General features: G+C 33.0%; 1 protein-coding gene and 1 non-coding gene across 2 annotated transcripts in view; both read left to right on the top strand.

Annotated features, from left to right (window-relative positions):
* The first annotated feature begins 2,717 nt into the window (after positions 1 to 2,717).
* LOC124371678 (ionotropic receptor 25a-like) overlaps positions 2,718 to 19,222 on the top strand; it is a 48,183-nt gene continuing 31,678 nt past the window's right edge. The window contains exons 1-4 of the mRNA XM_046830018.1: positions 2,718 to 2,895; positions 7,087 to 7,168; positions 11,994 to 12,146; positions 18,402 to 18,558. Coding sequence (XP_046685974.1) covers positions 7,096 to 7,168; positions 11,994 to 12,146; positions 18,402 to 18,558 — 383 coding nt within the window. The 5' untranslated portion in view covers positions 2,718 to 2,895; positions 7,087 to 7,095. The remainder of the gene's footprint in view (positions 2,896 to 7,086; positions 7,169 to 11,993; positions 12,147 to 18,401; positions 18,559 to 19,222) is intronic.
* Positions 15,423 to 15,493, top strand: Trnav-gac. Its single transcript has one exon. It is a non-coding gene; the product is annotated as a tRNA-Val (tRNA).

Below are 19,222 nucleotides of genomic sequence, written 5' to 3'. Positions count from 1 at the left end.
TAAGAAAGCGTATGGTAATACTCGCATACACAGAAAGCACGCTGCTCACCGGTAAAGCGATCCATGGCAAATGATTTTCCACGGGCATGGCTACAAAGCCCTGATAAGCTCTTTATCTTATCTCTCTTGGACATTCGGCTTTCCCCAAAATAAAAGTGCATTCCTTTCTGGGACACCCAATTGATTAAATTAATTATTATCAGGTATGAAATATTATTTATTTGTAATTAAGATAAAGTAATTCCCTTATTACATGTTCTTTCTCAGTATTTCTGTCCATCACTGTGTCTAAGGTTTAATATGTGTTCATGATATAGGGAAATACAATTTAGTCAGAAACTGAATTTCAAACGTTTTCAGGCTCTCACTATTTTTTGTAGAATTATGTTAAATGTATTTGATATAAATTTCTGAATGTTTCAATACTCAAAGGGTATATTAAAAAATTCCTCCCATGCTTATACCACAAAAGATTAGGTTGTAAAAGTGATTTAAACACTGTTCCTATAGAACTAAAATCAAGATGAATGTCAGTACATCAGGTTCTTGAATAAATAAAATAATTAAATTACTTTATCTTACCATAGTGATCAGTATTCATTTTTCTATCAATGTGCAGACAGGTTTCATTTTCTAAATACAAAATTTTCCAATATCAATCCAGATGTCAGTGTTTTGTAAACACTCAAGAACGAAGCAGTGTTTGCTTACCCATACAGAACTGACATTACCCCCAACCTATTGACTGCTGGCGGCCGTGTCACACCAAGTGCATGGTTGGAGTTAAGAACACTTTCATCAGGTAAAAATCTAAATGAAAGCAAGCTTGTTCAGATAAGTTGGAGTAATTATTCTATTTTAACTATAATTAGATTTGATATAAAATTTTGACTTGTTACGATGGACTAAGTCATGTATTGAGCCAAATTAACAACTACAGTTGCAAATATTTCCATATATTTATTAAAGTTTCTGAAAAATAATTGCAGAATACAGTTCATGCTTTCTCTTTATACATGTATTTTGCTGATTCTACACCGCTAGAGAATTGACTAAAGCACGGCGCCCACTGCGACCGGTCCGGCCCAGCCCAGCTCGGACTGGCCTTTTATACTCTGTCAAAATGTTTACAATCAAATGGACACCTGCCAACTGCGACCGGTTCGGGCTGGGCTGGGCCAGGCCGGTCCTTAGAGGGTTTTAAATTCATGGATACACATCTGCTCAACAAATTTAAATCTTATTGTCAATGCCTCCTATCAGTGTTAGTATGAGTAAAAAAAGATTAATTCTGAAATATTGTGTATCGGTCCTGTTAAACTTACAACTACTCTCCTGAGTTCTGGATACATGTCTTAAGTGTATCCTAGGTGAGTCTATTACAGATTTCATTCAAAAATGTATAATGGAGGGAAAAGAATCTGTTTGAAAAACTTAAATTAATCTTATAACAAGTCAAAATTATGGTATGCAAAGCTGAATCTTGTATATAATTTTAAAACCATTATTAATCCAGAAGAGACATTACATACAAATGGATTTATATTCTAATTTTAAAATGTAAAAGTATTAATTTTTGTAAGTAAAAATACAACAAAATGTCTGAAGTGGTACTCGTACATAAACAGAGTGCCCCTTAATGTTCTAAATTTTCTTTAAAGCAGTAGTTGTCAAGATGAGGACCCTGGATGGATTTTTGTGGTACTCGACCAAAATTTGTAATATGGAAATTTAGTTGCACAAGAATCATGTTCAAATAACCAAAATAGTTTTTATTGAGATTTATTATTACTATTTTAATTCAAATTGCTTGTTAGGGCAAGAACAACATTAATTTATAGTGTATAACATACTTATTCAAGTAGAATTTAATTTTGCATTATTTTTAGCCTGTATATCTTGGTTAATATATATATATTTTTTATAAACTTGATTTTTACATTTTTATCCTCCCTGACTGTGGAGCCCAGACTATGTCGAGCTTCAACATTAGTGGCCTTTTCATTTACAAACCCCTGCTGCAAAGATTATATCAATCAAATTATTAACCCTTTTACTACAACATTTGTTGTTCATACTTTGAATTGACTAATGTTTCAATAGGGGAAATACAATTTTTTATAAATACATAAGTATAGTATAAAAAAGATATCAGGATGATCCAGAACTGTTTATCAAACCTTTTTAGTATTATTCCTGGACTAAAGACAAATTTAAATATCACATTGAGACGTATGAAAACTCAATAATTACCTGAACGTCTGCAATTTGTTTCCTCCTAAACTATGTTTAAATTGAGAACCTGTAGTAATCCGTTAAAATTTGGTATATAGCTTTACAACCTAAAGACAATACCATATGAAATAAATTTGTATAAGCTCTGTTTTAAAAATGGTAGCTTCTGAACCCTTGGGATGCCACGGCAATGATTTTTCATTGCTAGGCAACCTTACTAAAAGTGCCAGGCCGATGATCCGTCGTCAATGTCTATTGTGCTGAAAGTGCCGGGCTAGGGATCGCTGTCGCCGATTGTTATTTTAAACCTAATTATTCCTTTTTACGTGAAATTATATTGTTTAATAAAGATGTTTTATTTCTGATTATCCTACAACAGAATCGTGTAATTTGTGTAGTACTTTATATTTAATTACGATAAGAAACATAGAACAAGAGTTGAAACAACTGCTAGATATGATCAACTGGCACCTAGTTGGCATTTAAACAACTCGCTACGTATAGTGTTTGCTCTGTTACACTGTTGAGTTTACTTTGTTTTAGAGCTCAAGGTCTGTTAAGTGCGTTGTTCTTTGTGTGCCATCTGGTAAAAATGCTCTAGAGTGCCGAAGAACATGTTTGCGACCTCTGCTGTTATTGTGTGAGAAGTGTTAAAGTCAGGTAACAATTTTTTTGGAATAATACTTTAAAATAATTTAAGCATTTATGATATTGGATGAAACCATTGAAATAGCTATACAATGTCAGGATTAGCCATTTTGGTTTGTAGTTTGCTCTTGTACTGTATGTGAAACGCTACTAAAAACATCTCAAACTTTTTCCAACGTTGTTTTAAAAATTAGTTTGGACTACAAAATTTATAAATATATAATGTTTAGTAAACTAATTTGGATTGTATTGTTTTGACTTTTCAACAAGAAAGCATTAAAAATTTAAGTAGAACTACTTTTTCTCATAGTTATTTCAGCTGAAACTTCAATTTTTATTTTTTCATTGAGTATTAAAATTGATGTTCCTATTAAAATAAAATTTGTATACTCAATATAATTGCATGTACACAATATTGTAGGGATCACAATAAAACGATAACTATTTATTTATTTTGATAAATAAAGTTACTAAAACTATTTTTACTAAAACCCTGTGATTTTATTAAAAATACTACGCCACATAGAGAATTGAAAAAATATTTTGTTTTTACTTTATATTTACAAAATACTGTACTAGATTTTTTGTATGATTTTGGATTGGCTTTAATGCTCTACAACATGAAAACATTAAGAACTACCATAGTCTACTTTTAAAAATAGGTAATTCAGTTCATACTCAATTTTTTTTTTTCTTTTTCTTGGTCAAAGTCAAAGTCAAGTCTTTTTATTGCCGTTGATAATATTACAATTATGTGGCAAAAGTCATACCGAATAAATCTATAATTTTTACATTCGTTCACAATACCACATTCAGACATACAATCGTTACATTCATCCATACCACTTACTCGCCAATTCTCTCCACTGCCAACGCCAGTGTCAGTCTTCTAGATTGGAGGTCTCCCAACTATAATTCAAAAAACTCGTCGACGCTATAGAATGCTTTAGACGCTAAAAAGCGCTTCAGACGAGTTTTTTAAACGCCTTGGGCGTTTGTACGTTTTTCATGGAATCCGGCAAACTGTTGATGAAACGGACACCTGCCTGCGAGGGCAGGTGTTTCATAAAACCACCGTTCTGTGCCGCCCAGTACGGTAGTTGTCTCTGCCTCCTCGTTTCATATTCATCGCACGTCACGGCCCCTAGTCAGGGCACATTTTGACTTACAGAATAAAACTGCCTCCAAGATATAGAGACATGGCAGGGTCAACAGCTGCAATTTTTTGAAAGCTGGTCTACACGACTCTCTGAAGTTTTATGTTGGCGATTGTTCTAATCGCTTTCTTTTGAAGCCTGAAAACTCTCAAAATTTGATTGTTTTTGAACAAGCTCCCCACAAAATCACTCCGTAGGAAAGATGTGGGGTAAAATCAGGCCGTAATACGCCGCCATCAGAACCTGACTTGGGCAGTATTTGGCTAAAGATCTTTAAAACATAAACGCCAGATGCTAATTTTGAACAAACTGAATCAATGTGAACATTCCATGTCAAACCTCGATCAAGGTATATACCAAGGAATTTGGAGGAGTAAACTTCTTCTAATGTGGAATCTCCCAGCATGACGGAAGGGCCCACACCCAACGTCCATTGGTCGCAGGGCGAAATTCAGAAATTAGATTTTGTGGAATTGTTGTGAGATTGAGGCTATGAAAGTGTTGGACGCAATTGTTAAGGTCAACAAAAGCTTTTTGTTCCAAAACTTCTTTTGATTTATCGATAAAACAGAGAGTCGTGTCCATCAGCATACTGCATGAGATTCCGTACAGAAGTGATGACTCGATGTCATTGATATAGACCAGAAAAAAGGATTGGACTGAGGATGGAGCCTTGGGGAACTCCATATCTCAAATTCAATGGACTTGAAGGTATTTGTAATTTTGGACAGTCTGTGTTCTATGGCTTAGAAATGATTTAATCCACAGCAGGGGCACACCTCGAATGCCATGAGATTCAAGTTTGTCAAGAAGTGTATTATGGTCAACACAGTCGAATGCTTTGGATAAGTCGAGAAACACACTTATGGTGGGATTCCGACGCTCTAAACCCCTCTACAACCATTTCGACCAGACTCACCACAGCGTCTACCGTCGATTTTCCCTTTCTGAAGCCAAATTGGTCTTCAGAGAGCTGGGTTGTGTTTGCTAAGAAAACAAAGCATTCTTGTCAAAAATTGTTTTTTTCGAAAATCTTGCTCACAGTTGGCAAAATAGAGACAGGCCGATAATTGTTAAGGGAGCATAGGTCATCTTTTTTGAAAATGGGGTGTACTTTAGCATTTTTTCAGGAGGGAGGGGAAAACTCCTGTTTGAAAAGACAGATTTTACCAATTGAGTCAGAGGGCTCACAATATGCTTGGCACATTTTTTTCAAGATCCACATGGACAATAAATTTAGATCGGTTGATTTTTTTGGCCGGGAGCTGCTGAATAATTTTTTCCAACTCTTCCTCAAGTACAGGTGCCAGTATCATTTGATTCTACTGGACTACGTCTTCGCCGCGTGATTAACCTGGGGCTCTGACGGGTCGAGGACCTCGCCCACAAGCAACAGACGCAAAAAATCTATTAAACTCATGGGCGATCCCAGCTTCATCCTGCACCAAGGTATCTCCAATTTTAATTTTGATCTGTTTGTGAGCTTTATTTTGTATTGTTAATAATGTCCCAAACAGTTTTAGAAACATTTTTAGAAGAAAGAATTTTTTTTGAGACATCATTACAGTTGGTAAAAATGCTTTCTAAAAAGAAAAGCCTTATGGTAAAAATCATTTTTTTATTAGATCATATACATTTTTCAATGCATAATTTATTATGTTTAAAATAAGACAAAAAGTTTTAAGGTACAATGTCTTGTATACATGAACTTGTGTAAGCTAGTGCTCATGACATGGACTATAGTCCCGCCTTGTTTTTACTGGAAATTGACAAAATAACCGAGCAACGAATCAATATCAGGTTTATTGTGAAGTTATCAAGAAATTACTGAAATGTTGAGAGCTGTTTACGGTGATAGTGCTCTGAAGAAAACATATGTTTTTATGTGGATTGAGCGTTTAAGCCATTGGTCAAGACACCATGGATGATGCGAGGCAGAGACGACCTGCAACTTACTACCTGTGTTGATGACAACATTGATCATGTGCACAGTCTCTTATCCTTACCAATCATCAGAAATCTGTCTGAATGATAGCTGATGAAGTGAATCTAGGAAAATCAACAATGCACGCTGTTTTAACCAAACATTTGGGTTCTAAATAAATGTGTTCAAAAATCGTCCCCAAGCTACTGATGCCAGATTAAACTTTGAAAAGACATGAATGTTAGCAACTGGAAAAATTCACTTGAAAACAATGCTGGGTTTTTCAATAGGGCATCTCTGGTGACGAATCATAGTTTTACGAGTATGATATTGAACTAAAATCGCAAAGTAAGGAGTGGAAATCAATATCCGATTAAAAATCAAAGTCATGCTTCTGGTTTTTTTTAATGTCGAAGGTGTGTCATCATGAACTTCTTCCTGAAGAACGAACAGTAAATGCTGAGTTCTACCTCACAGTTCTCAAGCATTTGAGAGATAGTGTGTAACCAAGTTGGACTCCAGACGATGGATGGATTCTTTTCCATGACAATGCACCTGCAGATTCAGCATTGATTGTTGGCCAGTTTCTGGCAAAAAATTCAATCGCCATCCTAGATCATCCTCCTTATTTGCCAGATCTGACCCTTTGCAACTTTTCTTATTCTCAAAATGCAAAAATGTGATAGGGACATCACGATAAAGCAAGAAACAACCAAACAGCCTAACAGTGCTGCCATCTTCATTTTAAGGTTGTAAACTTTTCAGACCACCCTCGTAAACCTTATTATTGCAGTAGACATTAAAACTCAGTATTAATGAGTAGGAAATCACAATCAGGAAATTAAATGTAAGTTTTTAACTCAACTTAAAAATCTCTTTTTTTGCAAAAAACAATATTCTTTTCTTTCCTTCACTTTTTTATTGGAAGTAAATATAAATTTAAAAAAGATCGAAATGTAAGGCAATAATAAATAACGTCTTATGTTTTCCAACTTGGCGATGAAGTTGAATGTTCGCTTTCTAAACCAATGTTTATGAATTACAATTGTGTTTTAATAAGTTTTGTATATAGAACAATAACATTACTTCTAGTTCAAGAAATGTATATTTTTATGTTTAAAGGTACTTGCCATGCTACTGTGGTTAACTCACACCCTGTTCACAATATCCATCCTGGAAATATCTGCAAATACTTTTAATATAAGTAAGTATTCACATTTAAAAATTATAAGATTCTTTATTAAGTATGGCAGAATATAGATATGATAATTTGTATTATTGTCAGAATTAGTACGAAATATCACCGTACCAGAGCTTATAAGTAAGAACATTTTTGGGCTTTTAATTTGAAGAGATTAAAATTTCATTATTATTCTAATAAATTTACTTAGTGATATCAATTAGTGGTATTCTGCTTCATGTACAAATAGATTACTAGCATTTACCTGTGGTCTTACATGTAATTTCCTATTGAATAACAGGTATGTCATTGGTATCTTCTTTTTAAATGGCATAATAAACACTCCTTAGATAAGTGATGGTCACTGGAAATATTCCAATCTTCTGATCCATTTCAGTATAATGAGACTGTGGAGTATGTAGACTGTTCAGTATAATGAGAAGTCCACAGTGGAGGAATACTATGCCCGTAGAAACCTTAGTAAAAGCACTTACGATGTCATATGATGAAGCCCTATGATAACTTTGAATCAGAAGTAGACATGTTTAGGATACATATTATTTCAGAGTTCATGTTTAATAGGTTTCAAATTTTCCACTGATTCTTATTTCAAGTTTACATCATCAAAACACAGTTCTGGTTTGAATCAATAAATTCCAGATTAATAATATATATATATATATATATATATATATATATATATATATATATATTCCAGATATTTATATATATTTTCAGATATTAAGACATTTTCAAGAGATATAAATACAGGGTGACTGGCTCTTGGTGTGATAAAATAAATCTGGTAATAATATAGACTTAGGGCAGTAAGAAACTATTATTTAAACATTTATATCTAAAAAATCCTGTTAGTAGCGATTTTTTTCATTTTTTACAAAAATTTTGTAAAAAAACATTTTTCTCCTATTTTTACTTTGTAAATAATATTTTATTGGTGCTTTCTAAAAGTTCATAACATTTCAATTAAAATAAGACCATAAAAAGTAATTCACATAACTTTATGTGATACTTATTACCAATAAAAGTAAGAAAATTGAAATTTCTTTTAAAATAAAAAAAAATGTAAACCAATATTCTGAGCAAATTTAAGTGAGATTCAATTGTCAAATTTCACAAAAACTTGTCCATTTAATAAACTACTATTTAACATAAAAAAGTATTTATTTCTGTTTCAAATAGCTGGAGAAAAGTGAAGTTTAATGTGGAAAAACATAGAGGTTTGTAACAAACAAACAACACTAATACAAGTTGGTATTAAAATTATAAATACACTAAAAACCACACATTTTATTATGATTATGAGTAAAATGGAGAAACATTTGTTGTTCAGCTAGTAATGATAAAAGAGAAAATCCTCACACAGTTTTAAAATTTCACATATCATTTTCAAACTGCCTGCCTTGTTTCTTAGTACATGCTCTTGCTCTTTTCCTCATCGCTCAAACTGTAACTTTGAAAGATAAGGTTTGACGAAGTTTCTCAAATGCTGCTAATATTCTTCCTCTTAGTTCTGGTTCTGAGTTTACTGGTGTGGAGTATACTTCATCTTTCATGAATCCTCAGACAAAAAAGTCCATAGGGGTTAGGTCCGGAGACCTTGCCGGCCAAGCCACAGACCCACTCCGTCCTAACCATGTTGGATAGTTCAATGTCAACCACTCATGTACTGCATTGCTGAAGTGGTGGGAGCGCCGTCCTGTTGGTAAATTACCTCGTCTCTTTGAATGTTGTCAATTCCATCTAAAAAACCTGGAAGGTTGTGCTGAAAGAACTCCAAGTAACTTTCTCCGGTTAAGCTTTCTTCAAAAAAGTGTAGTCCTATCAGTTGGTCCCCTAACAGACCAGCCCAAACATTAATTTTTAAACGTGTTTGGAATGATCTTTCCCTGCTAGCTTTAGGATTTTGTTCTGCCCATAAATGCAGATTGTGCGTATTAAATATGCCTTCTCTGGTAAACAAAGACTCATCGGTCCATAATATCTTCACTAGACTAGTTTGGAAGTACAAGATATGCATTCAGCAGTGTATACACCTAGGCATGTTGTTGCAGCATTCTTCAATCGCATAACTTCAAGGAATTACCAGAAGAAAATCTTATCATAACCTAATGATAGGACAACTGATAAGATAATGCAGGAATGTGGTGCAGCTATTTTATTGGTAGTAAACTTTGATGTACACACTGCCTTCCAGAAAAAAATCACTATTACTAACTATCCTAGTATGGTGAATGGAAAAATAAAATATGATTTTATTTGTTTATTATTAAAACCTCTATGTTTTTCCACATTCAACTTCACTTTTCTCCAGCTATTTGAAACAGAAATAAATACTTTTTTATGTCAAATAGTAGCTTTTTAAATGGACAAGTTTTTGTGAAATTTGACAATTGAATCTCACTTAAATTTGCTCAGAATATTGTTTTAATTTTTTTTTAATTTTAAAAGAAATTTAAATTCTCTTACTTTTATTGGTAATAAGTATCACATAAAGTTATGTGAATTACTTATTATGGTCTTTTTAAATTGAAATTTTATGAACTTTCAAAAAGCACCAATAAAAAAATTATTTACAAAGTAAAAAGAGAAAAATGCTGTTTGTTTTTTAAATAATTAGAAAAATTTTCTGAAAAAAGGAAAAAAAATCGGTACAAACAAGATTTTTTAGATAAACATTTTTAAATAATAGTTTCTTACTGTCCTAAGTCTATATTACCAGATTTATTTTTTCACACCAAGAGCCAGTCACCCTGTAGAATATAAGACATCAATGGAATATATATATATATATATATATATATATATATATATATATATATATATATATATATATATATATATATATATATATATATTTCCAGGAAGCTGAGAAGCCCACTTTAGTCAAAAAGTGTCTACTTTCAGTCCTTGTAATCGTCTGGTCTAAGTTATTCTCGGTGCCATAGAAGTGTTTGCCTTGTTGTCCCAATCTAGTATACAATCAATGTGTACAAAGTGTATACATACATTGGTCTGAGAATTCTACTTTTATTAATAAACAGCTACTTCAAACCTTCCTATCTGTTTGGTATGGTGTCTGAAGGTATGTCTGGTACCGGCAGTCTATTGAGGGCAGAGCATAATATACACATGTATAAAATTTCAGCTTTCTAGGACATCAGGCTCCCCTATACGTGTTTGATCTGCATCAAAAATCTTTCCTATTTTTGTTAAAAGCTTATGGCACATGCATGTCAAATATAATTGTTTTAGGATATCAGGAAGTTGAAAAACAAAAATGTTTTTCCTCTACGGGTCATAACACTATTTCGATCTTAATGGGTGAGAGATCTCCATGAAAATATATTTTAATCATGAGGTACCTTTTTGTCCAAGTTCATCTTTCTGGGACTTTGGAATGTTGGAAAAATAAAAATAAAATTCCTTTCAACCCCTGTGGGTGGTTGTCTGCATGAAAAACCTTTTATTCTGTTGAGAGCATAAGGCACCATGTCGTGGCATTGTTGTAAAACATTAGGAAGTTGTAGAAACAAATATATATTTTCTCAAGGGGTTGTAACACTAGTTCAACCCCAATAGGTGATTGATCTCCATGAAAAATCTGTTTTTTCTATTGTAGTCATAAGGCAAATTGTGTCAAATTTAATTTTTTTAACATATCAGTAAGTTGAAAAAGAAATATATACGAGTAACATTCTAGTAGTTCTTCTATGAACCCTGACTCTATTTCAACCTTTATAATAGTGGGTGATCTGCAAGAAAGATCTTTTATTTGTCTGTTGTGAGCATTAGACATGTGCATCAAAATGTATCATTCTTGGACATCAAGAATTTGAAAAGCAAAAAGAGTTCTCCCTTCAACCCATTAAAATTCTTTAATTTTTCTATTTAAGTAAGATTTGATTTCCTTAAAAAATAAACAACAAGAGATGAAAAAAAAACTTGTTACTAATCAAATAATTACTGACATCTTTCTTTTTTTAACTAGTTTCTATTTTTGTTATAAACATTTGTCGCAATGTTCTATAAGCTTTTGAATGTTGATGTCATAGAAATCTACTGCCTGTGAGGATAATCAATCTTTAACTGCTTCTTTCACCTCGTCATCAGTGTTGAAACGCTTGGCACCAAGTCCGGTTGTAAAGCGGATGGTTAATCTGTTGCCAACTAAATGATGATCTGATTTTGGGTTTTGATGGCAGAGTGGGGTCTGGCATTGTCATGCAACAAGAGAACTACCAGATTTCAATAGGTCTTGTCACTTATTCTCTATTGCAAGTCAAAGTTTAGTCAGAGTATCGAAAAAGGGGTTGCATTTATAGTTCTCCCTCAACATGTTCATGAAAATTATTTTTTTTTCTATTTAAGTCATGAGGCACATACATATGTGTCATTACTTAAATTTCATCTATGTGTCATTACTTAAATTTCATCTGTATAAAAAAACACATTTTCTTAACATTTAATGTTGTTTTTAGTGTACAAGCACTATGTTTTATCAGCAATGTTTTGAAATGACTGATTATTTTCCTTTGTGTAGTTTCTTGAGGTACTACATTTGTTTATAAACTGATCAGATCACTTGGGAGACATTTTCCATTTTTTTTTTCAATGTTAAATGTTGGAACTCAAATATTCTTGTGGGCTGTGTCAAAAGCTTCTTTAAATTCAGAATACAGCTCAATGCTGTTTCTGCAGAAAAAATGAGTAGTAGTAAAATACATTTGATCAAAAATTTGCAATAATAAACGTAGTAAAAGCTGAAAATAGTGTGTCATTTTATTCACTATTACTTGACTTGAGTTTATTAGTTATTTTTACATACCAGTAATTCTAAATGAGAAAGAGAATCTACTGGCAGGCGAGTCAACAGCAGCAGCACTGGAATACATTAGTCGCAACAGTCGTCTGGAGGTGAAGCTGGACAACATCATCGTCGTTGACAGTTCCGACTGTGATGGCAACACCTTCTACAAGACTGGTAGGTGCTTGTATTTGGATGTTGCACTTTTCTCAATGGTGGCTATTCCTTGTGGGCTCATGAGCTTGTATACCCTTTAGTGTTAATATAATTAAATAGCAGTGTTAATGTGAGAGAGTACTTGGTTTACACCTTCACTGCAGCACTATCATGAGTGATGATAGGTATTCTAATAAGACAGCATGCACACTGTAGTGCCACAGTCATCTTGTTAAACTACTGTGTAATAACTATCCAACTATAATACATGTAGTCAAGACCTTCATTGTAGCTCTTATCTTGATTAATGATAAATATTTTAATAAGATAGCAAGCGCAGGAGGTCGTTTATCATGTTAATGTTGAGTTAAATCAACAGATTTAAAGCGTTTAGCTCCAGACACAGTTTATCACAAGACATTGCACTCCACTGTAAGTGGGAGGGGAGGAAGTGAAGGGTAGACTTTTTTTCAGCAACTTTTTAAAATAAGGTTTTATATATATAATATATATAATATATATATATATATATATATATATATATATATATATATATATAATAGAAGAAAAAGACTTCATATAAATCCTTTAATATTTCGACTTTCATGTCGTTTTCAAAAAAGTTACAAAAAGTGTATATGATAAGATATACACTTTTTGTGTGTACCTTTTTGAAAACGACATAAAAGTCGAAATATTAAAGGATTTATAGGAAGTCTTTTTCTTCTATTGTTTAAAGAAGCCTCTGAGCATTTATTTTCTGCATACAGTATATATATACAGGGTGTATATTATGTCTGGAAACACCCAAATATATCCTTTAATAATTTAAATATAATTTGAAACCTCTTACAATCGTGATAGAGATTGGGGCATCTACTTTTTGGAACAATGTTTTGTTATGTCACACCAACGGGGGACGTCCTGCCGAGGGGTATCGTGAATATTCTTAATGGAAGCCTATACCTTGTGATACATAATTTTAAAGGTAATAGCTTACTGAATTGAATGCCACAAACCTGCATCTCAAAGGAATTATTCTATCAGAAAATAGAGCATTTTTAGTATTGAAAATTTACTGATGTTCAACAATGTAATTTTAACATGGTTCTTGCCACAAAATGTGTTACACTAATTTTTTTAGCATTTTTTAAATGTTTCAATTAAAATAAAATAAACAATTTATTTTTAAGCTGGTTTCATTAGTACAAATTTACCAGTTTTTATTACAATGAATATAAAACTTATGAGTCACTTTCTCTGATTACTTATGAATCTGTACTTGGTGTTTTCCAGTCAGCAGGAAGGTTTAAAGAGACAAAGGTCACTAGCCTATGAGAAACATTATTGTGTTATTAATCATCTGGTCTACAGGTTTCAGTTTGTTGAGCATGGAGCTTTCACTAGACAGGTCTAAGCTTGGGAATTACAAATGGACAAAGGTCATATCATTCCTGTCGAGTTAATCAGTGTCTCTGAAGCATTGCTGTCAACAAGTTATCTAATTACAGTAGTTCAGTTTTTATTTGGCATTTTAATGGAATTGTCTGAAAGAGACGAATTACTCTGTTGATGATGCGAGGATATGGCGATCGTCAAAGATCTTATCGGGAAGTTTGTAATTTGTTTAATGACACTTCCCAGAAAGGAATCCCATAAGTGTTTCAACAATATCAAAAACTATTGAGCGTTTTGAAATGACAGGGAGTGTACGTAATCGGCCAAAGTCGGGTAGGATACAATCTGCAACAGATGAAGAACATGCACTAGATGTTTTGCAAACATTTATTGAAGACCCACATACATCGCATCAGAAAAGCTGCACAGCAAACATGATATGCAACCCTATGTCTGTGAGTAAGATTTTGAAAATTAATAAATACAAACCATTTAAAGTTCATTTAGTCCAACAGTTAAGTGAGGATGATTACGACAGAAGAGTTTGAGTTTTGTGAACTTGTGATGCGCAAATGTGATGACAATAGAGATTTTCTGACCAACATACTATTTTCTGATGAGGCAACTTTTTTTCCTAAATGGCAATGTTAACATTCACAATTGCCGTTACTGGGCTAGTGAAAACCCACATTGGATTACTGAGTCCCCATTCACAGCAACCACAAAAACTGAACGTATGGTGTGGAATTTTAGGTAACAAAATTGTTGGACCTTTTTTCATCAATGGAAATTTAAATGCCGAACTTTACTACAATATGCTCCAAAATGAAATAATCCCAGCTATTCAAATTGCATCAGGAGAATACTTTGATAATGTATGGTTTCAGCAGGATGGTGCTCCCACCCCATTATGGGAGACAGGTAAGAGAGTATTTGGATTTAAGGTTTCCTCATAAATGGATTGGCCGAAGAGGAGAAATCGAATGGCCTCCAAGATCTCCGGATTTGTCACCAATCGATTATTTCCTATGGGGTCATTTAAAATCCAATGTTTATAGAAGAAAGCCTCATAATTTGGAAGACCTAAGAAACAGGATTATAGAGGAGATTGCTTTGATAACTGAAGAAATGTTAGGCAACTCTGTCGAATCATTTTACACAAGATTGGCTCATTGTCAAACCGTAGAAGGAACACAGTTCGAACCAATTGCTTTGACACCAAATGCAGGTAAAACGTTTGTTGTAAGACTTTTCTAACAGCATACATTATTTTTTATTTGTAATAAGAAATCAATAACATAAGTATTTCCATAATTTGTACTGTAATAAAAACTGGCAAAATTTGTGCTAATAGAACCAGCTTAAAATGAAATTTTTGTTTTATTTAATTGAACATTTAAAAAAATGCTAAAAAATTAGTGTAACACATTTTGTGGCAAGAACCATGTTAAAATTACATTGTTGAACATCAGTAAATTTTCAATACTAAAAATGCTCTATTTTGTGATAGAATAATTCCTTTGTGATGCGTTTTGTGGCATTCAATTCAGTAAGCTATTACCTTTAAAATTATGTATCACAAGGTATAGGCTTCCATTAAGAATATTCACGATACCCTCGGCAGGACGTCCCCCGTTGGTGTGACATAACAAAACATTGTTCCAAAAGTAGATGCCCAATCTCTATCACGATTGTAAGAGGTTTCAAATTTATATTTAAATTATAAAGGATATATTTGGGTTTTTCCAGACATAATATACACCCTGTATATATATATGTATATATATATGTATATATATATATATATATATATATATATATATATATATATATTGGTTATTGAAACACATATGCGAAAGAAACAGCCAAATACAAAATAATTTAATCATAAAAAGTGAGGGCTCTGTGGTGTAATGGTAGCACATTCACCCGACAAGTGAGAGATCCGGGTTCGAGTCCCGGCGGAGCAAGTACTTTTTGCGATTCCATGTTTATTGAAATTAAATTAGGCTATTGCCACTTATACAAATTTAATGAATGTAAATAGAAGTCATTTGACAGGTATTTGGTCTTCCGACCATATGTTAGTTTGGGTATTTAAACACATATGTGAAAGAAACGGCCAAATACAAAATAATTGAATCATAAAAAGTGAGGGCTCTGTGATGTAATGGTAGCACATTCACCCGACAAGTGAGAGATCCGGGTTCGAGTCCCGGCGGAGCAAGTACTTTTTGCGACTCAAGGTTTATTGAAATTATATATATATATATATATATATAGTATTGTAAGGTGTTTATATATGGACATATTAATTTTTAAATCATTGACATTATTGCAGTAAGGGTTTCAGAACTTCATATTCTATTCATACATATCAATGGCAATCACCATTTATATACAAAAAGAATGCATACATAAAAATAAACAGTGCAAAATGGCAAAAATACTCAGTAAATAACACACCAAATAGATTAAAAGCTTAAAAATGCAATGAAGTAGGAAACAATAATAACAAGCCATAACTATTAAATTAAGTAAATATGAATGTAACTAATTACTTATGAACCACAATTAGAAAGTAATTGTATTTACACATATACAAATGAACTTAAATAACATTCTTTTTAATAATACTGTCTAGAAATCATCAGCTTATGGCAGTCTAAAATAAGTAAAGTACCAAAAAGAACAACATATAATGATGCATGTTAAGGAAACAGGATTTTTCCGGACATTTGCCATCGTTCAGTGAAACAAGAAAAGTAACACTACGTTTCGAGATCTGTAATCTGATCTCTTCTTCAGGTAAAGAACTAACCTAATACATGTAAGAAGAGATCAGATTGCAGATCTCGAAAAGTAGTGTTACTGTTTTCTTGTTTCACTGAACAATGGCAAATGTTCGGAAAAATCCTGTTTCCTTCACAATCCTTCCGTCAAAAATAACCTTCAAACAAAGGATGCATGTTACCTGTAATGTTAACTACTGTAAATATTAAAAACTTAACTATACATTTTAAAACATTATATTCTTTTGTAAAAGCCACTATGTTAAATTACCAAGGTAATGTCTTGACTCATCCTTCTTCATAGACGCTGATTTAAATGAGCAAGATGCTGTACAGTGTTACTTAGTTTAACACTGCGTCAATGCTTACTAGACCTCACATTACCATTCTCACTGAACACAGACTGAGTGTATCCACAGTTACTAACACCGGGTTCCTTGACTACTTATTGGTAGTTGCATTTGGCAGAAGCAACTATCGAAAAGCAGGTGTAGCTATTTATAAATTCAACAGCCTGCCAATGCAGTTGAGAGCTTTAACTGTTAGGAACTTAGTACAGAGCTTGTTTGTGTAGCAGCAGCTGTAAAATTGACTATTGCAAAAGGTTGAAATTTGTACATAATAGGCATATATCGATCTCTAAGCGCTCCACTATAAAGTACATTGAATTTTCTTTGACATTTTAGTCACCATTCCTGCAAATAACAGTGGTATATGTATTGTTGGAATCCTCAACATAAATGGATTAGACAACTCAGTCAGCATAGCTGATGTCAGTTTAAGGAAAATATTGGTGACTTACAACATCAATTGACTTATTCATCCACTTACTAGAATCAACAATGTTTCTCATACATCAATGAGTATAATGCATGATGTTTCAGGTCGTAAAATGATGTTTCTCATACATCATTCTATGACCTTACTGATAAGATGATTTGCATTGATGTGATACACAATGGAATTTATGATCAAACAGGGTATGTGATGTGTTGATGTATGCATGCAATTGACAGATATACCTCCTTTCCTATTATAAGTGTCACTTCAACACGCAAAAACTGATGGTATTTAAAAATCTTCCACCTGAGGAAGACTGTGAACATTTCTAGTGCTTTAGAGGGGGCTGACTTATCATACACTAGCTTCATTGACAGTTGCTTAGGCTCTGAATGCCACTTGCCAGTAGAAGGCACAAAAGACCAGGCAGTTCCAACCCAAAAATTAAACAAACGATAGACGGTTTATAATCATGTTTTTTATCTATGCAGTTTACAATGTAAATGAGACTTGAAAACATTAAGAAGTCAACATTTTAAATTTTATAATCAGGTGTTATATTGTTGTGCTTTTTGAGATCAGGTGTATGACGTTAATTATCCCTTATGCGAACATGACTTGACTTCTGGCGTTTTAAGAATAAAATAAACATAAATTGTATTTTACTGATAAGAACCTTCAATTATGTATTTGAAATTTCTGTCACCCTAACAATGTTTTTAAACTTCAATAAGCCAATATTGATTTTAGGGTCAATCTTTTGATGTCAGGTTTATGGCTAAAGGTCTGTATTCTATTAATACAGACCTTTAATTTGATATGCTACTCAACCTATGATCTCATTAAATCCTGTCCTCTAACTCTTTGTGGGCCATCCTTCTGAGGGTGTAGCTCTCCACTGAATATGTATTAAAATAGTTTTTCATATGCACTAAATTCATGTAGCTCTATTTCTATGGTTAAAATACCATTTATCCATCCCGGGGGTTTTTTTTAAGAGAAGCAGATTCCCTTTTTGTGCCTTATTCTGTCCATCCTCATGGGCCAGTGGCCTGTGCAAGGATCTTATCAAACAGAATAAGGGGGAGAGTCAATACAGTACAAGGTCGATGGTACTGATAAAAAGTATTTAATATCCCCAAATCTGGTTTTACTCTCATTAATTTTAACACATTGATTTATTTTTAATAAATAAATGGAAAACAAATTATGAGTAGTTCTTTGTACTCTAGCATTAAAAAATTGAATGAACTGTAGGAGCAAGGAAGCTAAGAGAGAGCATAATTTTTGGACTAATTTGTTGCAGTATGTCATGAATATGATATGAACGTAGAGGCAGGTAGGGGCCCTCACCTAATCATTGACTTGACAAGATGCAGAGAAGTGTTATCAGCAGCCAAACTATTCATACAGAAGATGGGTTTGCCGGCAATATCCACCTCCCAAGAGACTACAGATATCAGGTAATGGATTCTAATCTATTTACTATCTTTTCCATTAATAATGTTTTTAATCCTTGCAATTGACCAGTGATTGTTTTTACTGTTATCCAGAACCAAGACAACTTCAATCTCTTGTGGTAACTGATTTTCTTTCTTCTTTGATTTACATTGAATAAGTTGTCCCAAATACTCTGATCTAAGTTTTCTTCTCAGCTCTTTCTTCAGTCTCAGTCTATATTTTAATCTCCTGTTCATAATTAAAAAATCAATTTGGTCACAATCTGGAATACCATATTGTTTAGTTTCCGGCAAAAAACTCATAGGTGAAATTGCTGTGATGGGATTGTGCACCTCTTCTGAAACGTAAGTTATGGATCGTAAGATGATTGATTTTCTTTCACTATTATGATGTATAACTCCTCTCGAGACAAAGAAGTATTTCCAAGTACCTCCCGAAGAATTTTTTTCAAAATTCTTATAAGCTTCTCCCAAAAACCACTTCACTAAAGCTCCAGTTGGGGGATTAGAGAGCTATTGTATATGTTCAGCTGTGAAATTTTTCTTGATCTTGTTCTAATTTGTTTTAAAAAAATGTGAGCCATTGTCACTGTACATTATGGAAGCAACAAATCCTCTAAAAGCCATTGCAAAATCTTCAGTAGAAAGTGAGGAAACAATATCCAAA

Source organism: Homalodisca vitripennis, chromosome 1, assembly GCF_021130785.1.
Source record: "Homalodisca vitripennis isolate AUS2020 chromosome 1, UT_GWSS_2.1, whole genome shotgun sequence".
Lineage (NCBI taxonomy): Eukaryota > Metazoa > Arthropoda > Insecta > Hemiptera > Cicadellidae > Homalodisca > Homalodisca vitripennis.
This window is presented reverse-complemented; position numbering and strand designations above follow the sequence as displayed.